This window comes from Sturnira hondurensis, unplaced genomic scaffold (assembly GCF_014824575.4).
Source record: "Sturnira hondurensis isolate 20B ecotype Veracruz unplaced genomic scaffold, ASM1482457v3 Scaffold0003801, whole genome shotgun sequence".
NCBI lineage: Eukaryota > Metazoa > Chordata > Mammalia > Chiroptera > Phyllostomidae > Sturnira > Sturnira hondurensis.
Window position 1 is genome coordinate 4,608,999 of NW_028076432.1, and position 27,616 is coordinate 4,636,614.

The 27,616-nt window shown below is 36.2% G+C and overlaps 1 protein-coding gene across 13 annotated transcripts in view; it reads right to left on the minus strand.

The window, feature by feature from the left end:
* DLG2 (discs large MAGUK scaffold protein 2) overlaps nt 1-27,616 on the minus strand; it is a 1,965,529-nt gene that overhangs the window by 490,918 nt on the left and 1,446,995 nt on the right. For all 13 annotated transcript variants that reach the window (XM_037042840.1, XM_037042852.1, XM_037042842.1 and 10 more), the window contains 3 exons: nt 22,300-22,436; nt 9,464-9,608; nt 7,102-7,240 (listed from right to left, as the gene is read on the minus strand). In XM_037042840.1, coding sequence (XP_036898735.1) covers nt 7,102-7,240; nt 9,464-9,608; nt 22,300-22,436 — 421 coding nt within the window. The remainder of the gene's footprint in view (nt 1-7,101; nt 7,241-9,463; nt 9,609-22,299; nt 22,437-27,616) is intronic.

A 27,616-nucleotide genomic window follows, 5' to 3' on the forward strand; every position in this document is an offset into this window, starting at 1 on the left:
ATGTATTTAATGTGTGGACCAAGACAACTCTTCTACTTCCAGTGTGGCCCAGAGATGCCAAAAGGCTGGACACCCCTGCTAGGTGGTCAAGGCATACAAATGGTCGGTAGTAAGTTAGACTGACGAAAGCAGGCCTGGCGCATCTGTGGAATGCTGACGGTTAACTCTGGCTCTGAAGTGTTGCTCAGATGCCTCCACTCTTCTTCTCTTCCACTGCCGTCCCTCCGCTAGCCTCATCTGCCATCATCTCTCTTCTCGTTCTTCAAAGGTCCCTCCACACCCCACAGAAGTCAGAGGTTGTATTTTTTTTAACATGAATCAGATTATTTCATTTTCCTGGTTAGTACTCTATAATGGATTCTCAATGCACTTAAAATTAAACCTACACTTTTTCATCATTACCTACAAAGGTAGGTATATTGTCTGGCTCCTGACTCTTTCTTTGACTTAATTTTCTGCCATCTCCCATTAATTAGCTCATTTCTTTCCAGCCAAGCTGGACTTTCTTCTGTTCTAGGAACACACTAAACTTATTCCTGCCTCAGTGACTTTGGCCTTGCCCTTTTACCTTCCTGGAATGTTCTTCCTCTGATCTTTATATTACTACTTTTTTTCTTATTCATGTCTCAGTTCATATGCTATCTTCTCAGAGAGGAATTCCCTGCTTATCCTACTTAATATTCTTCTCTTTTCTCCACTCACTATCACATTGTCCTTTTATTTTCTTTATAGCACTTATTACTATTTGAACTTAATTCATTTATTCAATACACTACAATGTGAATTCCCTGACGACAGAATCTTATCTGATTTGTTCACCATTGTAACTTTGCTGCTAATTGCAGCACTTCACACGTGGTAGAAACTGAGTATTCACTGACTGAGTAGAGGAATAAATGGTGAAAAAGAGAAAAACAACTGGAATGCATTTTAGATACTATATCCAGCAAGCTAGTGTTCCATAATTTGGGAAAATAGAGTGCAGGCAGATTCTAGTCTGATGGGTTCATGTCTATTTAATAAATGAGAAAGTCAAACTGGTGAATATGGAAGTCCAATTTAGAGTGGTCCTTGAACGTTTCTGGAGACAAGAAATCTTGAGACTTTATTTAGCTTTTGCATTTTGATCAACCATATGATGTGAGGGGACATTATATGGAGTGTGTCAGGAAGACATCTGGGTACACACTAAGTTCAATCCCAGGTAAACTTGGTTTCCATTACTGGGAAATATATCAATTGCAGCCATGGTTTAGGGCCCTGGCTTTCATAATGACATTTATCATATTCATAACTCAGAAAATTGCCCCCATATCTTGAAAGAATAGTTTTACTGTGCATCCCCAGGGTTTCTGGTGTCATTTTTTGGTGACTTATTTGTATACCCTGAGGATATTTAGCCAGATGGTGAGAGTGTGTGGCTTGCATCTCTTCTGGGTGACCAGGAAAGACATCCTCAGTTGAGGTGGAATCCAGAGTTGCAGGTACTGCCCAAAGTGGGCACTGCTCATAGTTGGCCACTGATTGATTGATTGTATCATTTTATAATTGTTACCTTTTCACTCTATTCCCCCCGCCCGCCAAAAAAAAAAAGTGAACATCAGTTTAGAAAATAGAACGAGTGCTAGGTTGGGTATCTGAAAACATGGATTCTAAATCTGATTCTACCTCTTACGAGTTATGAGACTTAGGAAACCTAACAAATCATTCTGTGTTTCTTATCCACCAAACAGAGGAAGATTAGACTCTCTATTCATCTACGGCCCTTACAACTGTGATAGTCTATAATTCCTTGTGCCAAAAAACCATCTCGGCATCATTGTAATAGCTTTCTTTTCCAAAAATCAAAGACCAGAGGACTTACATCACTTGATTTACAGGGGCCTCAACTGGCTTTCTGCTAAGAGAATTTTACCCAAGGCCTTTTTGTTCATGTTCTCTTTCATAAATCAATGGAAAAATAAAACTTCCTAGTTCACTCATGTGTGCAGTTTTTAAACGGCAAGACAGAGATTTATTTAAAAATTCCAGCTAAGTCTTTTCAATCAAAATTCTTCAAAAAATTCTTATGATACTTTCCAACACAAGTGAACACAAATCAAGAAAATAGAGAAATATTTCTTACAACATCATAAGGTATTATGATCACATGGAATAAAGGGCTGCCAACTTGATATGCTTATTGAAGGTCCCATTTTCACAGAAATGTTTCCCCATCAGTCTGAGTCCCATCACTAAAAGTTCTTTGCCTTTATTTACTATTTCAGAAAAGTACAAACTAGACCTCAAGTATGAGCTAGTATAGTACCTTAGTGATTTCAATATTAAATAATAATTTTATGTAGTCCTCTCAAGATGACAATTTTCACAAAGATGACAACTTTCATATATATTGTCACATGAAAATTTCACAGTTCCATCAGGGAATTAGAAGACCCTTTATCCAGATTTATAGATGAGAAAATCAAGACTCTGAGAGATTAAGTGATTTGTTCAGGATCATCTAGGTGGTAAGTAGCAGGGTCAAGTTTAGAACCCAGTCTCCTGATATAAACCCAATCTCCTGATATAAACCTGGTCTTCTATTCAATGTTTCTTGATGGAAAGAGACCACATGAGATGAGGGGTAGGAGTGTGGAGGTAAGGCCTTTGAAGACAGACCAACTGGAATTAAATTTTGACTCTGCTACTTGTTTGCTGTGTGATATGAAGTAATAATTTAAATTCATTTTGTTCCCTGTAAAAAATCAAGAATAAGAATATCAGCCCTGGCTGGTGTGGCTCAGTGGATTGAGCGCGGGCCTGTGAACCACACAATCGCGGTTTGATTCCCAGTCAGGGCACATGCCTGGGTTGCAGGCCAATTCCCGGCAGGGGACACACCAGAGGCAACCATACATTGATATTTCTCTCCCTCTCTCCTTCCCTTCTCCTCTAAAGATAAAAAAATCTTAAAAAAAAATAAGAATATCATATACATAATGTAGAGGCAATAATATATATGAAACAGTTAGTGTTAATAGTGCATAGTAGTAATCTTTTTGTTTTTATTATTCTATGTATTTTTAATTTTACAACTAGGTTGAGAGAAAAGATAGGAATATAAAGATAATTTAAAGGAAGGTATTATTTTTTATGAGCCTTACATTTCAAACTGTAATAATTATTTTATTTTTCTTTTTAAAAAATATTTAATTTATTTATCTTTAGAGGGGAAGGGGAGGAGAGAGGGAGGGAAATATCAATGTATGGTTGCCTCTCATGTGTCCCCCGCTAGGAACTGTCCCCAGCAACCAGCCAGGGCATTATTTTCATTTTATTTTATTTCACATTTTTCCTTCAGTATGCATATGCTGTCCCCTACCATGAATGACCTTCCCTATCTTTTGACTTTCTGATGAATGCCTACATGTTTTTTTGAGCTCAAACTCCAGACTTACCTCCTCATTAAAACTTTCTCTGATGCTGTTCTTGTGACATTCGAGTAAAACTAAAATTCACTTATAAATATTTACCAAGTGCCTTCTATGGAACTCTGCTAGGGTGACGTGATATGTTCCAAAGAATGGACCTAGTTTCTTTGTTTCTGTTAGTAGTTCCCATGTGTTGGGATTTTACAGACCTTTTAAAAAGTGAGGACTAATACTAAGTTGCCAACTTTTAATTTTCTAAGTAAGTATATAATAAACCACCACACAAAAATGGCATTTGATACCAAACTATAAAATCTCAGGATTAAGAAAATTGATAGATTAAGCTTTATGGAAACTTCATGGAGGGGGTTCGCATTTTTAGGTAACAAACATTGGAGGATCTACCGGTGTGAGTATATTTGTGTCCCAATTTGATAGTTCTTAGAGATGTTTTTTCTCATTCAATTTTGCATTCCTAGTGTGGTGCTCACAGTCTAGAGAAAGTATTCAATAAATACTCTTAAGAATATTTTATGAATATTTATGAATGAAGTGGGAATGTGCCCCTGAGCAAATACCTCTGAGGTCCATGGCAATGTCTACGGCACAGAGATCTGTTAGAGGACACAGCCACAGTGGGAGAGTAGTGGAGAGGTGTGTGTACTGATAGAATTTACTTCACAGGTGTGCAGGGCACCAGTGAGGCAGAAGATTTTTGCAGAGTTTTAAGTGAGATTGTCATGCCAGAGAATAAGGGAGGAGGTGGGGCATGAAGTACGATAATGAAGCATATCATTGTAAGGAGATATGGACTCTCTTCCCCAGGCACCATTTAAAATATTATATGTGACATCTTAGGTAGATTAAGAATTGGAGTAAACATAGCTCTACTAAATAAATAACATTCATTTAATATTTATTGTGTTAGGCACTCTCAAAAGTTGTTTGCATGCACTGTGTCATTTAATTATTGCAACAAGCTGTTGAGGTGATGTGATTACTCTTCCCTGTAGGTTGATGAGGAGACTGAGGCTTGCAGTGGGTGCATGATTTGCCCAGTGTCACACAGTTAGCCAGTGGTAGATGTAGGTCTTGATCCTGCTATATTTGTCTTCAGATTTTACCAAGTCTTGGGTCCCTTTCTATCCACATATTTCTATGATGAGTGGAGTTTCCTATGAGTTGTCATTCATTTTAAAAGTGAGCAGCTCCTACCTTTTGAAAAAGCATGGATGGAACTGGAAAGCATTATGCTGAGTGAAATAAGCCAGGTGTTGAAGGACAAATACCATATGATCTCACCTTTAACAGGAAGCTAAACGACAAAACAAACAAGCAAGCAAAATATAACCAAAGACATTGAAATAGAGAACAGGGGGACAGCAACCAGAGGGGAGAGGGGAGGGAATTTCAGAGGAAATAGGGGAGGGATTTAGAGGAACAAATATAAAGGATACATGGACAACAACTGAGAAGGGTGGAAATGGGAGGGAGTGGGGAGCATGGGGGGCTGGGATGGGATGGGAGTAATAGAAAACTGTACTTGAAAAGTAATTAAATAAATTTAAAAAAAGAAAAAAGAAAAAAATAAAAGTGAGCAGAAAATTAAAATATTTCTTTCTAGCCAGGATTTTAAAGCAGGTTTGGTACCCAGTTTTTTCTACTTAAAATTTGTGCCATCACAAACAAGTTCCTTAACATCTCTGAGCTTCAGTTTCTACATCTCTAAAATGGGAGTGAAAGCCCTCGCTTCCTGTGTTTTTGGGAGACTCAAAAAGCTAGTGTATGCAAAATAGCTCACAAAGGGCCTGGATTATTAATGTGGTTTAATAATATTAATTCATTAAGGGGCTTAGATAAAATATTTCAAATTAAAATCATATTAAATATTAGAGATAGGATGAGAACAAATAGATCATTACTCTGGGGAATAAAGGTGCCTATATTTACATAATTCTTTTTTTTAAAGATTTTATTTATTTGTCTTTAGAGAGGAAGAGAAGGAGAGAAGGAGAGAAATATCAATGTATGGTTGCTTCTTGTGAGTCCCCTGCTGGGAACTGGCCTGCAACCCAGGCATGTGGCCTGACTGGGAATCGAACTGTGATCATGTGGTTCGCAGGCCCGCACTCAATCCACTGAGCTACACCAGCCAGGCCTATTTACATAATTCTTGAGATGGTCATGATGATTATTATTTTTGCTGCAACCCTCCTTTCAGTGAAGAACATAGAGATTAAATATTTCTTCATAGGGATAAGTTTATATCTGATTTACACCACAGATGCACATTTACAGCATCTCAACATTCCATTGCTTGGCTATAGATGTAACAAGCTACTTCAGCAAACCTGAAATTGCAAGATAAATGGAAAATGCTTAATCATTTAAAAATAAATAGCAAAGAAATGAAAAGACCAAAGCATGCACTGGTACCAGCAAGGAAACTTAAACGCAGGAAGTCTCCTCTATTTTTTTTAATGGCTGACAAATGACTTAATTGAATAGTCAGGATATGAAATCAAAAGTGTTCATCTCTAGTATTTTTATATGCAACCACTTTCAGAAAAAAGTGTACATATCTTATGTAATCTCATTTTGGGAAAAGTATTGTTCACTGAGAAAAACAAGTTGCAGAGAAATGTGTTAAATCTGAGCTTATTTTGTAAAAACCATGTTGAGCCCCACCTATGCCTGAGTATGCACCTTATGGGTTTGTATAGACATGGAGAAGGTATTAAGGGTTCATGCCAGAATGTCACATTGGGAACCTCACGAGCACCTATCCTGGAGGGAGTTTGGAGAGCAAGTTTTGTTTCTTGAACACCTTTGCATTATTGCACCAAATGCAATGAGCACAGGTTACTTTGGAATAACACTATTTAAAGATACAAAAGAGTAAACAATGCATTTTAAGTTCTTTATTCACCCATTTATTTATTAATTTACTAATTACCCAATATTTATTGAATCCTTAATAGATATAATTAAAGATTGGTTTTCTCTGTGAATTGTCAGACTTGACTTTTTCAGATGCATATTGTCTAAATATGGTTTTACTGTTTGGGATTAGCGAGGTGATTCTGTGGTCTGTTCTAAAATCTTGTCCTGTTCCCCCTTGGGGATTAGTAGGATTTATTAAATTTTAACCACCTGTAGTTATTTTCACCCCTTTCTTTTCCACCTACAGTTACTGCACTAGAGGGAGGGTTGATTGATTTTCCAAATCTATTGAATTGTGGGTGGCCACTGGCGTCAAGAAGTGGAATTTTGAGTCAAAAGACAAAACTTTCAGTCCTGACTCCTCCAGTCACCAGTAGTATTGGTATACTACTTCCTTTTTTTGAACCTCAGCATCATCTTCTCTCTTCAAGTAATAATACCTATCCTACAGTATGGCTATAAAGCTCAAGTAGAATCAGATATTGAAAGTCTTAAAAATTGCAAAGTGATGAATAAGTATACATTACTATTTCTCCAATAAGAATTTGTGATTTTGCTTCCTAAGAGAGAACAATGACACATGTTTACAAGTATTTGTGCTTTTCCACCAGCAGCAAGACTATAAATAGTTTGAATGGTGCTCAGAAGTTTCAGTTAGCCCCAAAGCAACAGCTGACACACTAGGCAAATGCAATTTCTTCCTGGTAATGGTCACAAACCCAATTAACCAACAAGCATATCTGACCTGGTGTAATCATCTTCAACAAGCATGTGCTTTGGAAGTGGTGAGTACCTTCCTGGAGAGATGGGAGGCAGGGAGGTTTTATATTCTAAAGTGCCATTGTTGCCAGAAAGTAGATGGTTTTCCATTGGTGGAGAATAAGCTACGAGGTGAAAAAAAGAAAAGAAAACCTGTTATGTAGGTGAATCAATTTGTCCTATTGTAGTTTTGTTAAAAATGGAATGGCTTTGCTACATGCCAAGGATTTTCTTATCCTCCATGATGGAGGAGTTGTTGTTTGTTTTCATTTATACATACAAGTACATAGTGACCTTTAGGATTGGAAAGATGGAATAGCAGTTATATCTAAAAGCCCAGTTAAGTATAAATAGGTGAAGAGAAGAACTGGAGGAAAGATTCAGCACACATGTTTTTCGGAATGATGATTAATTTTCCATTGGAATAAAAATGTTAGCTTTCTAATTGCAGAGCTCACATTCCTTTTAGATAATTAGTATCCAATCACCCAAAGTTGAAGGCTCCTAGAAATAAGTCCTTCTATAGATTTAATCCCCAAATATACTGTACTTATGTTCCAGAAAGGCTAAGAACTGTGACCTTTCTTTTCTTTTCCTCCACCCTAATTTATTTCCCCTTTGAGAGACTAAAATCCCCTCCTGTCTCCTGCCTGTCTCTCTTTCCATTTTAGACATTGAGAATTCCAGTTCTGATCATTATTTTTTTTAGCTTAAATATCCCTCATTGCTATGATGGTATTGAATATTAACTCTCCCTTTCACCTATCTTACAAAATTGGCCCATTTCAAATCTCCCTTACACGTGTCCTATGGTACTCAAACAAAGCCTTTTCGTCTCAACAACTGTACCTTTGTTCCGCTGTGCTAATTACAACAATTTCTGCCTCCTATCCTATCTCTGGTAGTGAAATCTCATCCATTCTTCAGGATAAAATTCAAATACCACCTTCTGCATAAAGATTTTTTGATCTTCCAGAGACAGGTTATATCCCCTTTGTGCTCAAAGGATACGTATATTTTACCTCCCTCCTGGCATATACCTCCTTTTATTTTGCCATATGTTGCTGCTATTTATATATCTGAATTAGTCTTCTTTCCAATGAAGGCCATGATTGTATCTCCTTTGTATCTATGTATTACCTTACAAGGTGTTTTGCCCATATTAAAGTTCTCGAAATATATTTCTTGGATTGTTTTAGCAAGGTTTGTTTTCTCTTTTCTCTCTCTTTGACACTGACCTTGTATTTCCCTAATGAAGTGGCTCACAAAGTCTCAAGGTTGGTTTTTCTAAAGTCATCCAGTTTGAACAACTTTGAAGTTCAAGCTCCTTCATATCCTAAGGTAAGATTGATCTCAGTATATTGCCTGCTTTGAAAAAAAGCCATATTTTTTGGCAAGTCCTTTTAGAATCACCATTAAGAAAAGCAATAGTTAACGTAATGGGCAGGTAACAAAATTATTCCACCTCTAAATTTCTCTCAAGAGAAACATCTAAATTTAAGAGAGGTTAAATGACTTGCTTAAGACCATACTAGAAATTAATGGTAGGTCCTGAAGACATTCTGAGTTCTCAACCTTACAGCTGGCTCCTCAAAATCTCAGAATGAGAAAACTTACTGATGTCAACAAAACTATTCCTTCAACTCAATCAAAAACTGAATTGCTTCTAAATCCAGTCCTTGAAGATAGTAACTTAGATAAGATTCTTGACCTATTAAGAAGAGGAGAAAACGAAGGGCAGCACAATGTCTCATAGTTAGTTGTTGCCCTGGAAACCCCCACCTCCAAGCCATTTCTACTGACATAGTGATTATAATTTTCTCTAGCTTTCCTACCAATATAACAAATTTAGGTCAAGGTAAGAGCTAGGATGGTGGTGATTAAAGACCATGATTTCACCATTCATATACAAGATCCTCTTCCAAGAAGAAGCAGAGTGTTATCCTGGGTCTATTATGCCAGTCTCTCTTTTTCCAATCTGCTACTATATAGATTTGAACTTCTAAGAGAAAATATTATGGCATAAAAGCTACTATACTTTAGAGGCTAAAGAAATTGACCTTAAAAATGTGTTGCCTCTGTGTTATTGTAATCCCACTGTCTACAACATGCCTTATGAAGCCTTTCTATAGTGGTGGACCTACCAAATAACCAGGGCGTCTCACCGGCAAAACGCTAGGTGGAGCCCTGTAAGGCAACCAGGAAGTGAAGCACAGGATCTCTCTGCAATATTTCCACAGGCTTAACAAATGTGAAGGTGTAAGCATAGGACTTGGCCAAGTTTTGTAGAATTCCAATTTCACCATCCTGGCACGCTATTCGAGGATGACACAGAGTGTGGTACTTACAGTGAGTAATATCAGGTGGACCATAAGGATCAGTCATATAAATGGTGGTAGGTTTGCCAACTTTTAGATAAACTACATCTGATGTATTCTTCAATATTGCTACCGCCTCTTCATGTGTTACTTCTTCTAAACTGTAGTTGTTTACCTGAAAGGTGAAAAAATTTAATATTAGAGTCAAATCTATGCAGGTAAAGAGAAATACTCAAGCAAGAAGATATATAGAATTATGATCTTATTTAAAGATTAAATTGTAATGATTACAATTCAGTATCTGTATCATACTTTGACAGAACTGATGGATTAATGGCATTAGCCGAAACAGATAAGGTACAGTTGTTGCTAGAAAACAAGGTTGCTTCTGCCTTTTTCTGTGATGAAGCAATACATTATACTGGCAAGCAGAGTACTCTTTGCAGAAAAAGGAAAGTAGTGGTCAAATGTCTTGCTTATCATGCTATAGTTTTTGTGACTACAAAAATACTACATATGCATTGAAGTATAAAAGAAGAACAAAAATTATCCATTATCTATTTGGATATATATATATAAGTTATTTTTAAGATTTCATTTATTTATCTTTAGAGAGGAAGGGAAGGAGAGAAGGAGAGAAATATCAATGTATGGTTGCCTCTCATGAGTCCCCTGCTGGGAACTGGCCTGCAACCCAGGCATGTGGCCTGACTGGGGATCGAACTGCGATCGTGTGGTTCACAGGCCCGCACTCAATCCACTGAGCTACACCAGCCAGGGCTATTTGGGTACGTTTTTAAAACAATTCTGACTGTATTATACACATTGTTTTGAAATCTGCTCCTTAAATCCAGAGGAACATTTGTCCATATTTTGAATGTACTTGGATAACATGGCTTCTTTCTATGGTGCACTGTTTTGCATGGCTATGACATAATGATTTAAGTAACCTCTTACTGAAGCATGTTTGGCTTGTTTCTAATTTTTCTACTATAAGTAATGTTGCAGTGAACCTCTTCTATATTCGTGCACAACTTTGGTGATTCCTTCAGGATAAATTATACAAGTAGAATTGCTAGACCAAACTGCATGCATATACATTATAAGGCTGCTGTTACATATTCCCAAAGTGTTTTCTGGAAACATGAACCAGTTTACTCTTATACCATCTATAGGGAAGCCCTTATTTTCCTACAGCTTTACCAAACTTGCTTTTCTCATTTAAAAAATCATTTCCATAAAAATGTCCCATATAACACGAGTCACTTTTCTAAGGAGAAAGTGCTAATGTGGGGACCTAGGGTTTTGTAGGTGAACAAGTTCAAGGTTACCCTATTGCCATAGGCTTTCACAACAACTCCTCTTCCTTTGTAGGACAGGAAAGCCAGGGGCACAAGTGCAACGATTATTTCATGATGTGGCATTGCAGGGGATCTTGGCAGCATTTCTTGTAAATGGTTTTAAAATATTCAGTAAGTATTTAAATATCTAGGTTGTTATTATTTGGCTACTATTTTATATGAAATTATTCTTTAGCTTCTGTTGAAATAGTGTAGAATTAAAATAAATGTGCTAATAGCAGATCCCTATATAGTCTCAGTACTATTTAATTAGCACATCAGTCACAAAATACCTTTCAGTGTTGCCTTTATTTTTTGGCCTCATGTTGTTACATAATTTCCATGTGCCAGCTAATTCTTGGTGGTGCAGCCCACGTTAGGGAGCCTGGAACTGGAGGGAACGGAATCTGACTGATGAGTATGAATGCTGACTGTGAACTCTCCAGCAAGCTGTAAGCCTCTCTATCTATTTCTATAGATTTTTTCTAGATAAGAAACATTCTCTTAAACTCTTTTATTTTTCCAATGTCTAGCACTTGTTCATCCATTGATCAAGTATTTATTGAATACCTATTATGTGACAGTCACTGTTCTATGTGTTAGCGATAGAGCAATAAAAACTAACAATGAAAATTATAGTAGACACTTACATAGCTTATATTACATGTCAGACACTATTCTAAATTATTTCACATATATTAACAATCAAATCTCACAAATACCTATGAGGCAGTTATAATTACCTTCATTTTACAGAGGAGGAAAGCATATCTCTAAGAGGTTGAGTAACCTGCCCAAAGTCATTGATCTAATAAGTGGTAAAGGCAGAATTAAAAGCCAGTCAGTTTGGCTCCAGAGGCCATGCTTTAATTACTCATTGATATTGCTTCTCCCATACGGACAAGGTCCTGGGTTCTCTGAAACTCACATTCTAATACGTTTTAGGAACATAGTTGTTCATGGAATGAATGGATAGAATAAACCCATGTAGAAAATGAGAACCTAGAGGGACTACGGGCATGGGAAACACAGTTCATCACAGCAGCTGTGATGTAATAGAGAAATAAGAAAAATAACAGCAATAATAATAAGAGCTAATGTTTATTTAACACCTACATGTCATATGTTTTTGGTGTACTATGTATATATTTTGACATAAATAAACTGATCTTGATCATAGTTCCATGAGGCAAGCATTAATAATTAGGCCCATTTTTTAGATGAGAAAAACTGATGTTTAAAGAGGTCAGCTTGCAACAAAGAGGTCACACAGTCTTCAGATGGCAAAGCCATCAGTTGGATTATGGTCCTGCTGAGAAAATGAAAATGAGACTGTCCTTGAGTGTTGGTTCATTGAAACTCAGGGCTTACATCATCTATTCTTTCTCCCTTGAATAGAATAGAATCTCCTTCCAAGTTTACATATAGAAGTAACAAATTCTTAAGTGTTATACAAGCCTGAGTAATCATTACACTTCTTGCTTAATCCAGTGGTGACTATATTGCATCATCCAAATACACGGACAAAGTTAAAAGACAAATAAATGAAATGGAACATAGGTTGATCTAGCTGTCTCTTTAAAACCTTCTTATATATTTGATCACTTATTTTAGGATAGTACTATTTATACCAAAATAACGACTATTTATAAATCATGCCCATATTCAGTAGTTTAAAATGTGTGCTGAAGTGGGTGTTTTCTCTCAGAAAAAATTATTACCGGAGGTGGTTTTGGATATTGTGACAATGGTCCCAGAAACGCCTGTACTGATAACACAGAATGGAAAAGGCATTTGTTAGCATAACAAAGAGGAGATGGCGAATCAAGGGGTAAATACCCCAAAGGCTAGAAACCAGCTGGATTAGATTAAAAGTGGCACAGGAGCTCTGTTTTTGACAAAGGCTCATTGTCTCTCTCCCCAGGGCACAGAAAGAGCACAGCTCATTAGATTATCAGTGAAAAAGAGATGTGGGAAGTGCTTATGAAATGCACTCTTGCCATTTTTAAGTTGGGCAGTGAAACAATCTAGAAAATGTTACCTTCAAGCATGTTTTCTGAGAATGACTTTGCTAATGAACCACAAGGAAAATCTTTAGACCAGAAAGCAGAAACAGAGGACAGGGTGGAGATGAGGAGTGGGGAAAAGTAGATATTGGGGGGAATGGTGGTAGTTTAAAATAGTAGTGGATCAGTCTGTTTCTACTTGTGACAAGGAATGTTGGAAAATTTACACATATTTTAGTCACAGAATGAGTGGTCATGATACTGCCAACAGGATGTCGTCTTTAAGGGTAAATGCTTTTCAGTCAGGCAGACCAGGATCTGAGCCCTGGTCCTGGCACTTTCCAGCTATGTGACCTTGGGAAACCTATCTCACCTTCTTAGCCTCAGTTTTGACATTTGTAAAATAGGTATGATAATAATCACTGCCTCAAATGGTTATGGACTTAAATGTATTGGCCTATGTGGAGTGACAGGCACCCTGAGACACTTATTAATGGTAGCTCTTATTAGTATTACTATTGTCATCATCTATCTCTTCCCAGGAAAAAGAAATTCTTAGTGAAATTTTTTGCTGAGCATTTTCCTGTAAACATCTGTGAACTGATGAGTTTAATTAGGGTACTGTTGATGAGGCTTCTGTATTTTTTTTTAAATTCAGAATAGTACAGGATCTGAACCAAAAAGTGCTCTTTTGTGCTGAAGTCTTCAAATTTTTTTTTCACAAAAGTGGGTTTATTTGGGTTAATTACGTGTGTGCTTTATCCTATGAACTCTCAAGATAAAGGGCCTACAGCTGCAGCTGATTGTACGAAGAGAGAAGGGACATTATACTGATTGGCTGGGTGCTCTTATCATTGTTTTTCATTGTCTTTTTTCTTTTTTCGTTTGCACCCAGTATCTGCCTATAATGGTGAACACTGAGCAACTGGCCTGGTTTCAGAAAAAAAAATCATGTGCATTTAAATGAAGTATTTCCATGAAGTGTGTGTCTGCCATGTGGGGGTGGGAGGAATATATGCGACCGTATGTCCATCAGGACCTATGCAATAGGACTTGGAATGAGGCCAAGAAGGGAAGATTGGAGGTGAAATGACTCATTCTCTTCAATAGAAGAGGGAGCACTGAATCTAAGGATGAAGCAGAAAAAAGAGGGCACACCAGCTGAAGGAAGAGGTGCCAGGGGACTTGCAAGAAGGGAACATGGCAATTGTGGTGAGAATTCAAATGAGTGTCAGCCAATATATGTGTGACAATGCAAAGATGGGAGGTGTGGTGGCATAAAAGAGTGTTGATAAGGAGGAAGTGAGCAAAGAACTGTTGGAGAGATCCTGACCTAACTGTACTCATTCAGGAATACCTGGGTGGTGGGACACACTGGGAGGTGATTAGGGACATGGAAGTTACTTGAGACCTTCTAGGAGGAAATGTGAGACTCTAGAAACACTAAAAAAATGACACAGTCCATATTTAACTTTTTAAATAGGAGACAAAATTGTCGACCACTGGACTATAAGATAAATTAGAAAGGGGACCAATCTAAGGTAGCAATGCCAATGATCTGAAAAGAAATATAGATAAACCAAATACTAAAATCTCTGCATTACATTGAAACTCATTCTCATAATAAAATTGATTTTAAAATAATAACTATAAATAGGAAATGCTAATAATGGTTACCTTTGAATAATAAATATTTTCTTATTTTTCTTTTCAGCAATGAGCATGCATTGGTTACTGCAAAAATTAAAATAACTGTTTTTTAAAGTGAACAAGAATGAAAAGTTTAAATAAGAAAGAACATAAAATGCAGTGGCTTTATTATGAAATGCACAGCAAAATCTCATGAGTAATGGAAACTAGAATGAGAAAGAAGGAAGGTGACTTTCATGTCCTGTGAATTGACTTGAATATATTTCAAATAATTAGCCATATTTTAACTTTAGATGTTTCTAGAAATAAAGTTGGTATAATGAAAGTTATTTTGAATGTATAATCAGATCTGTTTTTTTTAAAGATTTTATTTATTTATCTTTAGAGGGGAAGGGAAGGAGAGAAGGAGAGAGACATCAATGTACGGTTCCCTCTTGTGAGTTCCCTGCTGGGAACTGGCCTGCAACCTAGGCATGTGCCCTGACTGGGAATCGAACTGCGATCGTGTGGTTCGCAGGCCCGCACTCAATTCACTGAGCTACACCAGCCAGGAGATCTGGTTTTAATTCCTAGAATTTTAGTCAGTTCATATATTTACTGAGCATTAATTTTCTTGTAGGTAAAAATGTGTATAATACTGATTTATTTGTGTTTACAAGAGAGGAATGATACCACGAACTTGAAAAAACACTGTACATTATAAAGCAATATGTAAATAGTAATCAGACATCACAGTCAGACATAATGCTTCTGCTGATCCTGCTACTGGAAATAGTTTCTTCCTGTTCAGATTTCTTTCTGTGAAAATGGAAATCCATTTCCATAGCACGTCATCTGTCATGCCTCTTCCTACCTCAGAGACTGACCTTCTCAAGGGCAATGATCAAATCGTTTTCATCTTTTCAAACCCCTAGCTGGCACACTATGCATATTAAACAATAAATGTTGAAATAATAGGCTAAATAAGTTACAAATAACAATGTTGCAAACCAAAGGAAAAGTGATCAAAATCCCCTGTTTTATAGGGCGAATGACACAGTTGTGTTGAGTCAGAGAAGAAAGGATAGAGAATGAAGGTCATTCAACCAACAATACACAATGATTGGACAGTCACTCGGTGTCAGGCACAAGATATAAGGATGAAAGGCTGGTGCAGAATGTGAGTGCCAGGTCACACCAGCTTATTATAAAGGACAAAATGAAAGCTCCAATGGTATAAATTTCTTTCTCCTACGTTAAGTATTGACGCAGTTCTTAATCATATTTCATAGAGACAGAGAGAGAGAGGTAGTGACGGTGACGTGCTGATGGACTCCAGCTTCCTCTAAAGCAGTGGTCAGTACACCATGAACCCCTGGGAACTCACTGGGTAGAGAAAGGAATATTTGAACTTCTATTAATATTTATCACATTCATCTTCATATTTTAATTTCTTGTATATGTTTTAAAATGTGTATAATATATTAGCATAGTCATAGAAGTATGTAATTTAAACTAGAGAAATGTATATATATCGAAGGCAACCTTTCATGTTTTACAGAAGGGGTATGTTATTAAAATAATTTTAAAACCATTACTCTGTAGTAGGCATCAATATAAAACTATGAGCAAGTTCTATAAATGGGGCCATTAAACTGTATAGAAGCAAGAAAACAACAACAATACAGTGGAATGCTTTAAATCTTATGTAAAATGTCACTCCAATGGAATTACATTGTAATTTTATTACATTGGAGAGAAATGAGAGAAAGTCCAAGAAATAATTACCCAGAATTTTTTTCCTGGTGTTTCAGAAATGACTCTAACTGCAGGGGACAAGTTTTAAGGGTGAACTACTTGTAAATGCCTGTCAGCACATTGCTAGAAATCGCTAAAGGATGCTGTACCAGCTTGCTGGAATGAGCATTACCCCCGAAGTCACCCTCAAGGGCAGCGTATCAGCAGCAGAGCAGGCTTGGACGTGACTAGGTAAAAGGTTGGTCTGTGGTTCTTGGATGTAAATTAAAATCATTTGAAAAGCTTAAGAGAAATTTTTAAAAAGGAAGTGTGGCTCCTACCCCAGAGGGTTTGATTTGATTATTCAGGGCTGACTGATGTCTGGGAATCCACTGAGTTCAAAAACTTACCACCATCTATTAAAATGTGTAAACAGGATTGAAAAACAGAGAGATTGAGGAAACTGCTGAAACAGATGTGGTTTTAGGACATGGATATCTAGGTCTGAATCTGATTTCACAATTTAGTATTTAAGTTCTATTTGAAAGTCTTCTGCCTTTGCCCAGTTCCAACTTTCTTTTCAGGAAAAGAGCAATAGTAATGACAGTCCTACCCATCTCTCAGTATTAGAGTGAAGACTGTGTGGGATGCGGGAGGGGAAAAAGCTTTTAAAGATGGTAGCAGTGTGTTGGTGGTAGCAAAGGTAGAGTCATGTGCAGAGACAGGACAACTTCTGGTTCTTATCTAAGGCTGGTCTAATCAATGGTGCCAGGCAGGTATTGAAAACATCACAGGAAATGCTGTGGAAAGTATTCAATTATCTAAGGACTATACTGTGCACCTGAAACTAACACAAAATAATATTAAAAGTATGCTGTAATTAAAAAAAATTAAAATAAAATAAAGAGTAAAATTCTAAAAGTAGAAAAGAGTTCCATAATAAATACAAAAAGAGTTTCAAATACATTTGAAATTATAGTGTTAAAGTTAAATTAGTCCCCTTACTGGGGGATTTCACAGACCCTTTAATATATGAAAGTTCATTGACAATCTACAAAAAATGTGAGATACAGATGGCAGAATTTTCCAAATGTATTTGACCACAGATCCTTTCCATGTGACACAGTAAGTAATGAGGCTAGTATTTTAAAATACTCCTGAGAAGCACTAATTTAAGGCAATGCTACCATGGCCAAGAGGCCAAAACAGAAGACCAAAGATGTCTATGACTTGCCCAAGGTCAACTAGGTAGAGTTAGTACTAGCTGCCTGGGACTCGTATCATTTATCCTGTCTCTGAGGCCATTGTCTTTCCATTTCACTTCAATGCCTGGGTGACCTTTTTCCTCGTCTGCTGCTTTCCTTTAAGAAGAATTTAAAAAACAACCATAGAGACTTATTCTTTGCACAAGATGTACAAACTATCTCACTGACTGTGTTTTTTTCCAAATGTCAAGTAGAGGTTATAGAAAAAAGAGACTAAGTTATAAAGTTTAAATCACAATGTGACAAGGGACTTTGACACTTAACATCTCAGGCTATCTTTATAGAGAAGACCATCAGATGATCCTGGATTCAAAATTTCTCGTATTTTGTAGAAAAAGATGAAGAAAATCATGTTTCTATAATATATGTGGCTTTCTGTATCTCCTTGGAAGGGCTTAATAAAAACCAGTGGAGAAAAATATATGAATGAATTTGAAAATTATTACAGGTTAACTTCTAATCATCTGTCCCATAAAGTTCAGGGCCAGGAGGTAATCTATTCAGTCTGAGATTACAATGTGAAGCTACTGGTACAATCCACAAAAAGCAGATGTCATTATCATTTGACAGAATAAGCACAACAAAATTGTAGTGAATGAGAAGTGCCAAGCAGCAGGGAAGAAGTTATTATTTTGAAGTTATTATTTTGTTAAAGAGAGCACCTGGGTTACCTCTGAAACAACAAAGAGGTATAACATTAAAATCACCTTATTTGAAACACGAAGAGGCTTACTGCACAAGTGACAGGCAGGATAATTTTTTATCATTAAATAAATGTAAAGGTCAGGTGGGGGAATAACATTGTAAGAAATAAAAAAGTTCTGTTGAATGGGTAATGTACTTAGAGAAGATAAATAGATCTGTGGTAAAATTTACTGCAAGAGTAAGAGGAAATGTGTAAAACACCTTGACAGAAATGAAGAAGTGGGAAGATACAGTTTTTTGAACAAATGTGGGAGAGAAATAAATATTCACTTTTCCAAGAAACAGAGCAATGAATGAAGAAAGAAATGTATAGGTAAATATATTTTGATATAATTTTAGGAAAAATAAGGAAAAAGTGCTAATGATGGTTGTTATCTAATCAATAGCTGATAGGAGGCATTAAGTTCTCCATACCTTAGAGTGTTCTGGACAGACTCCTTCCCACTTTTCTGTGGGATTCTGATGTACCAAACAGGGTCGAAAGAAGAGAATATCTAAGAGAGAAGCTTTTCAATTCGGAGATGTAAGAAGTACTTAGAGGAAAAAGTACCTGAAATATATGGTATAATTCAGCTCTTTTAGTTGAGAAACTAGAAGTGTTATCATTAAGATTCTAAAAAAAAAATAAGGTCTGTGCTTTCACTGAAGGGTAGATATTGGGAGACTTTCTAAAGTGCGGTGATCCAGCCACAAACATCCAAAGGAAGTAATGGAGTTTCGTTTTAGGTCAGTTTGCTTGCAGAACTATGAATGAATAGTATAGGAGGAAATTTTCCTAAGAAGTGGCGCAAAGTGCTTTAGAAAGAAGAATAGCTTTTTAGAGAAAACAATAGAGTGTTCAGGTGGTAAATCACAGAATCTGAATTATTCATACTTCCTTTGGGGGAGGAGAGTAGAAGATGAGGAAGCTAAAAAAGACATGAATATAGGGCAGTAAAGGGAAGAGGAGGTGGGAAGGAACAATAGAGGGAGAGCATTAATAAATATTTTTTGTCTGAAACGAGATAATTGGTTTCTTGGGTGCCTTCCATAATTTTTTTCTTCTCCCCCTCACAGTCGTTTTTCTTTCAGACTATTATAAAATGAATAATTTTCTTTCCTTTCCAAATTCAGCTTGACAGTTGCCTTGGAAGCAATAATTATGTTTTGCTTACATAAGAGAAGGTTAGTGTTGAAAGTTCAATTTTTTAAGCTAGTCTTTATTTTAACACTCAAAACAGTTAAGGATTATGTCACAGCTATTTTTGAAATCATTGTATCTACAATAAATATCAAGAAGAGGTAATAAAATAATAGCATAATGCCTGGAAAATTCTTTGAAAAGCTATTTAGACTTTGAGTTTAAGGATTTGAAAAAAGCTAGAAATTTAAACAGAACCCTGAGGAATCAGCATACAACAGCCAGAATGATATTACAATAGGAGGAGTTGAAGAAATACCAGAAGAGTTGTTTACAAACAAACTCTTAGAACAATGACTGATGGGTCCCATCACTAAATATCTGTGCAGTCACTCTTTAGAATGAAACTGTCCTCTTCATTTCAATTTATCACGGTGCAGAAGATGGGTATCTCAGTTTATTTTGGTCCTAAGTAAACAAAGTTTTTATCCTTAAAATGAATTTTTAGGTCTTACACCTGTAAAACACTTTTCTGGCTCAAAAGACACCACTTCCTAAGAACAAACTTTTACATGAAAGGCAAAACAAAAACAAAGAAAGCAAACAAAAAAATCCAGAAAGTCTTAAGAATAAAACTGGTAGTTCTACCATGAATAATAGTTCTTATAGCTAACAATACTGTATTATACACTTAAGATTTGCTGAGGTTAAATCTTCAGTTAAGAGTTCTTAGCACATATACACACTAATAATAACAACAATAATAATGGTAATAATAATTATAGGGATGGGAGAAAACTTTGGGAGATAATGAATACATTTATGGCCTTAATGGTAGTTAGTGGTTGTTTCATGGCTGTGTACTTATCCCTACACTCATGAAGTTATAATGATTAAACGTGTAGTTTTTTTACGTGTCAATTATACTCCAATAAAGTAGTTTAAAAAAGAAAATAAAATGATAGTAATTTCAGGTGGTAAAAAAGCCAAAAACTCTTTGTTGCCTGTTTGATTAAAGTCGTTAATGCTTCATTTTTGGCCCATGCAATTTGACCATACATTTTCTCCTGCCAGAGTTTCTTTCTGAATGCTGTCGATTGCCTGGGAAATTGTATATGCTCAATATACTTACTCGTTAAATAAAGGAATTAATGAATGACTGAATGATAACTAGAGGAAGGAACAAATTGACTGACAAATTCTAGGAAACAAATGCAAAGACCATGCTCAGTGGTTACAAGCACAGTTGCAAGTCAGATAGCTTGGATTTGAAACTAACTCAGCTCTGCCTGTCGTTAACTATCGGAGGGCCCTGCCAAGTTAGTAAATCTCTCTATACCTCAGTTTCCTTTTGCTTAGATAAAACACGCCATTGTGAGAATTATATGTTACATTATAGAAAAGCTCTTTTAAAAGTGCACAGGATATACTTAAAGCCAAATAAGTATCAAGAATATTAAAAATATCTCATTTAAATAATTCAATACAAAGGTCGTTGACAACTATGAAATTAGAGTAAGACTAAGGACAAGCTATCTAGATCAGAGTAGTGGGCATGATGAACTTTGAGGTTCAATCCATAAAACATGCATGTGTCCTAGAAATTATTATTCTGCTGAGACTGTATAGGTTGATCCTTCCCAAATACCTCTCATGAAAATGTTGGAGACAGTGGCTCCTTGCAGACATACAATAGAGGCTCTACATCAGGGGTGTCAAATATTCATTTTCACTGGGGGCCACATCAGCCTGGTGGTTGCCTCCAAGGGCTGAATATAATTTCAGGACTGTGTAGATGTAACTACTCCTTAACAGTTAAGTGAGAGCTCAGTGCTGCTGCCCGGTAGAAACAAGGTGCTGGGCCAGACAAAACAAAGGGGAGGGAGAAATTTGGCCCTTGGGCCTTGTGTTTGCCACCTGTGCTCTATATTATAAGGGCAGACATGAGACTAGATACGACTAGATATACTTATCTTACTTAAGAGATATCTGCTTTTAATTTTCAGTATGTGATTATTATCCTGTAGATTTGATATGAAAGAGTAAATTGAGATGAAGCAGCTTTCTTCAGTGAAATCCCAAATGTTTTGCTTCTTATAATTGTCTAATGTTGCCTTAGTTTATCATACAACTGTGGCTTAGGAAGAGTAGCCATGTGTTCATATCAGTCATTTCCAGGGCTCCTGAAGCATGTGAGCAGCTGGCAAATACAATAGTTGTAACATTGTCTGAGGAGAAAAGAGGAAGGGATCAATTTACACATGTTCCAGAGCTCAGTTTAGGAATTCTTGGAAGTTAGGGGATGCAGTCTCCGCAGACTGAACAAAGGACCACAGAGAGACATAGAAATGTACCTATCTACAAACCAGGTGGTGTTATCCCTTCACTACCCAAAGCTCACCTCTTTGGCAGTCTGGCTTTAGCAGCCTCTCTGGCTAATAGGAGATGGATTACATTGGAAACAACATATAATCTCTGTGCCTTGTTTATCTGTGAAAACTGGTGAAAATTTAGATTTCTGTTTTTAAAATGTCAACAAGTCAGAGGCAATTATATGTGTACTTTCGAGATCTCTTACCACAAAACCTACTCCTCCTTCTTTTTTATTTCTGCCCATGTTCAATTGCTATGGAATGAATCGTGTTCCCTTTCTGCAAATTTGTGTGCTGAAGTTCTGACGGCCAATATAACTGTATTTGGAGACAGGGCATTTAGGATGTAATTAAGGTTGTTAATTGAATGAGATAAGGCAGGTGCTAGGATCCAGTTGGACTGGTAGCCCTGGAAAAAGAGGAGAGAGCACAGGCACAGAGCAAAGGCCATGTGAGGACACACAGAGAAGACAGATGTTTGCAAACCAGGGGGAGGGACCTCAACAGCAACTGAATGGGCCACAACCTTGATCTTGAACTTCCCAGCTTCCAGAACTATTAGAAAATATTTCTGTTGTTTAAGCCACCTAGGCTACGCTACTCTGTTATGGCAGCCCGAACCAACTAAGAGTAACACATTGGGAAGCAAGAGCTTTATGGATATACACGTATTTTGCTTGAGCCACACTCACCATTAGTAGTCTGTCTCCTACTTGCAACCTCCCATCCTTCTGTGCAGCTCCTCCATCTATAATTTTAGTTACATAAATGCTGTTGTCTCCAGGAATGTGTTGGTTCCCCACACCTCCTGCAATACTGAAGCCTAAACCTATGGGGAAGAAACAGAAAAAGAAAAACATTTTTTCAAAGAAAATGCTATTTAGCTACATTTCAACAGTCTAAAAAATGTAATCCTCAATCTATTATAACAGTAATAAATAACAGTAAGGGTTCTAATTAAATGGATTTGTTCTTCTTTACATATTTGAAAGCTTGTTGATTAATGCCGATGAGTCAAAGCTCTTGAAGTCAATCCCATGTAGATGTTAGTTTTGTTCTGCTTCCTGACTGCACACTTAATTGTTGTTCCCCAGATAGTCAGCTCTTAATGGGTGACTGGCCACAGTAGGGATCAGGCAAAAGTGTGTGAAAGATCCTCGGTGAACTGGGCAAAACACAGACATAGTCCTGCTCACTCTGAGTTTACGGGCTTATTGTTGCTGTTACTCTAGCATTAAGAACAGAAGTGTTGCCAATCGTTTGGGTAGAGACCTAGATACTCTTGACATTTTAGGATGAAAAGTAAAACTGTTCATCAATTCTCCAAATTTTGAGGCAAGAACCGTGAGGAAGATACATTGGGCATTTAAGTAATAATTTCAGACAGAAAATAAGGAAAAGGAGCTAGATGCTTGCTATTTCTGTTTTCTTCTCTGGCCACTTTGTCATATTTTCACACTTCTTGGCACTTACTTTTATTAACTAATAGTGAGGCTACTCACATGCAAAAAACAAATTATCCCCATATATTTCTTAAGAATAAAAAAGAGACTATGCACTTTGATTTTATTATTTTTATAACATAGTACAGGATATCAAATCATTTTTAACATGGCAATTTTCTATTTCAGGAGATAAATTTTACTGTATTATAGCTTATAAAACTTTTATTTATATAAAGCTATGGAATCATAATAAGAACAGCTATTAAAATCATTATGAGGTCTCATTAAAAGAATGATACAGAATCTTTAAAGGCATAAAAATCTTTTTCAGAATATGATTGAATATATATTCAGTATAATACTGGTAGCATATATTTCATCACACTTTAAATTATAATAATAATTAGCATGAATATTACTCAGAAAGATAGATATAAACCAAGTGATTTTGTTAGTAAAAACAGAAAATTTCTGTAATTTACTTCATCTAAAAAAATTTAAACTATACCTAATAATCTAATTTTGAAAACTCACACACCTTTTTTTGTGATAAAACAGCCATAAACATTTTGTGGCACTTTGTACAAAAGTAATGGAAAATACTCCATTTCACTATGCTTTTACTGAATAAATCTTGAGTAGGGCCATGTGCTCTTAAGATGACATAAATGATTAATTAATGGAGGAACAGTGGCATAATAAATGATAAAGTAACACCTCTGAAATTATATTTGAAATAAAATGATTTTTTTTGTTAAATTAACTACAATCGTTATTTAAAATAAATGGGAAATGGATTTAAGTTGATAGAGCAATTAAAATCAGTGTAATCTAATTACCTGCTAAAGTGAGTAATTATTCTTTATTGATGCTTTTACTTCCACATATCTATGCATGTATTTGTTTGCTTCAGATTTTAAAAATTTGTTTATCAAGCAAATGATGACCCAGAATAAATAACATGCACCCAGCTGGCTTTCCCTATGAAATTAAAAATACATATTAGCTCATGTTTTCTAACCCTATTGCTTTGTATTTGTATATAATTATACGGGAGTTTAAAAATACGTTCAGAAAAGTCTCATAGCCACAGGCCATGAGCAATCTACCACAATTACAGTCCTACAGAAGTCATTCCACTCTGTAGAAAGAAAAGGTTAAAATAAATCCAGGGGCCCTGATTTACATCCACCATGACAACAGTAAGAGCCACAGGCAATCTGGGTCACAGCAGAGCTAAGGAAACAAATTATCACTGTAAATGAGGTTAACAAAGGAAATAACTGTGTACTTGACATTTGAAGTTAAAGATTGCACCAAGACAATGAAATCACTATGAATTCTGTAGACAAAATTATATCACTAAAAAGTAAATGACTTCCTTTTTTTCTGAGATTAATTTCAATACTTTGGAACTGGTGACTTGACTCAAAATGAAGCAAAATATTTTTAGTAAGAGCCAGAGAACATTGCTGAAGGTACAGACCTAGAAAAATTCCCTGATTTCTTTTACTTGATTGAACATGAATACATTTAAAAAGAATCAACACTTAATCAACACTCAACCATGTTCCAAATATTTAATTCAATATAAGTAAATGTGCAGCTTACTTCTACATCTAGAATACAAGTTTATTTACAGGTGGTAGTATCTATTTGTGTTATAAGGTTTAATCTGTCTCCATTCACTAACTCATTAATTCAATAACTCACTCACATGTCTATTCATTTAGCAAACTGAGTACATACTGTATATTGTTGCTATTGACTGTGGCCAACACAATGGAAGGAATGGATTGACCAGAAATACTACAGAAATAATGGTCCACCACGAGTGGGTTTGTGCACGTGAGTGTGGTTGAGTCTGTATGAAGCAATGTCCTAAGCTGAGAGGATGCCAGGGATTTTTAGAGGACTTCTCAATGAAGACAAATGTGGGCTAGTATTACTAAGCAAAAGACCAAACCCAAATAATCAGTTGAGAGGCACTGGGTGTTCCTTGTATACAATCTGTTAAGGCAAGAGCAGGCTGTCTACATGATAGGATCATTTTCTCCCTTCTTTAGCTAACATTCTTCTTGATTCCACACTACACACACAAAGTCTTGATGATTCTAGAAGACGCCAGACATACTTCCACCTTAGGGCATTTGCTCTAAGTGTTTTCCTTGCCTAGAATACACTTCCTTCAGAGCTTTGTACAAATTTCAATTTCTCTAGGAGCCTGAACCTGACCTACTTATTAAATACTGTCCCTTAACTATATGCCCCACTTCCTTATTCTGTTCTACTTTCCATTTTCCCTTAGCATTTATTACCTTGTCCTATACTACCTAAACCATGTATATAATTTATGGTATTTTTTTGTTTGTGTCCTTGGTGAAAACAGAAACTTCATGATGACAAGGATTTTTGTCTGTTTTATCCTATGCAATAGAACAAGGCTGGTTATATACACAAGTACCCCTTATCTGTGGTTTTGCCTTCTCATGGTTTCAGTTATTTATGGTCAACTACCATCTGAAGTATTAAATAAAAAAATTCCAGAATTTAGAAATTCTTAAGTTTTGTGTTATATGCCATTCTGAATAGCATGATGAAACCTCCCACTATCCCACATGAACCCACCTGGGATGTGAATCACCCCTTTTTCCAGTGTCTCCATGCTGTGCATACAGTACAAAGAGATATTTCGAGAGAGACCACATTCACATAATTTTTATTATAGCATACTGTTATAATTGTTCTATTTATTGCTAATTATTTTTGTCAATCCCTTACTGTACCTAATTACTAAATTCAACTTTATCATAAGCATCTATGTATGTGAAAAAAACCCACAGTATATACAAGGTTCAATACTGTCTAGTTTCAGCCACCCACTGGCTGGTCCTTAACAGGATAAATACAATAATACTCATGAAGATCTGAGTAAGAAACACTAAATATAACAAAAACAGTAATTTTTGAGAAGAGACCAATTTAGAAAATTGATCACTATTTTGAAAAGAAATGTCCATGATTAAGAAATAGCCCTGGATGATGCCCTAATAGCCCTGAATAGCCCTGGGTGATGGTAGACTCATCAGTTATAAAATAAACTAAGTGAAAAGAGTTGGTAGGTCTCACTAAAAACACCAACTCTAATACTATCTACTGTGAAATGTTTGGCTATTAAGAATTATACTAAATATGCCTATATATGTGCCAGTAATAAACAAAGCTGACACAGAAAAATATTTAAGTAAAATCATGGAAGAAAAATCTGCATATTTCAGTGCTGTAAGGAAAAAAAAGCAGGTGACATTTAAGCACCTAATTCCCCAAGCAATTAAAAACTGATCTGTTTGACAGACATACGATGTAGATATAGAATTTCAGGTTTACATGCATTACCTCAAGCTAGGTCCCCCTTTCCTTATTTCTTGCATATCCCCAAATTGTAGTTCCTCACNATCTACTGTGAAATGTTTGGCTATTAAGAATTATACTAAATATGCCTATATATGTGCCAGTAATAAACAAAGCTGACACAGAAAAATATTTAAGTAAAATCATGGAAGAAAAATCTGCATATTTCAGTGCTCTAAGGAAAAAAAAGCAGGTGACATTTAAGCACCTAATTCCCCAAGCAATTAAAAACTGATCTGTTTGACAGACATATGATGTAGATATAGAATTTCAGGTTTACATGCATTACCTAAAGCTAGGTTCCCCTTTCCTTATTTCTTGCATATCCCCAAATTGTAGTTCCTCACATTAACATGGGAGGTGTAGGCATAGGGAAAGGAATGCCTGAGCCTTGTTCAAGACTTTAATTTAACCTCCTTCCACACAAAATCTCTTCTGCATCCTATAAAAAAAGAACACGAGGAACACAGTTCACCCTTTTCCCTCGTTGCCTGACTCCGCTGAGGAGGAAGTATCAGAGAGGGGTGGAGGATGGAAAGCAGAAGTCTTGGCTACATAGACTACCACTGTGCTTGAGAAGCTTAGAATAAAAACTCAAATGCTTAAAAGAGTCATGTGATTACAATGTACCCATATATTCACTGTGGGTCTAAAGCACTAAGCCCCTACGGTGTCTTGTAGTAATTCAATAACTTGCTTCAACTTCATTTGATGTGACTTGACTAAGAGGCCACTCTTCTGGTATTTCTAAACAATTCAATATTATTAAGCAGAGTGCTACTGACAGAGTTCATCTAGGAACTACCAGGCAAGGTGTTTATTGCTTAACAGAATACCACTTGTGTTATTCTGTCCATTCTGATTACATGTTTTTATGAAAGGAAACACAGAATGCAAAAAGAACCCCGGCTGTCTCTCTTCTAGAAAACACTACCCACACAGGCAACTTAACTTCTGAATGTGTGTGCATTTCAATAAAGATTGAAACAGAGAAACAAACAAAAACTTTACCAGTGGTAAAGTTTTGTTTGGTCTACCAGATAACAGACTATTTCAGATCGCTTCCTCTTTAGAAAGAAAACTTGGATTAAATAAATAGCAGAAACGAACCACTCCCTTTATTTTCAGACACTAATTAATCTCATTGGGCACT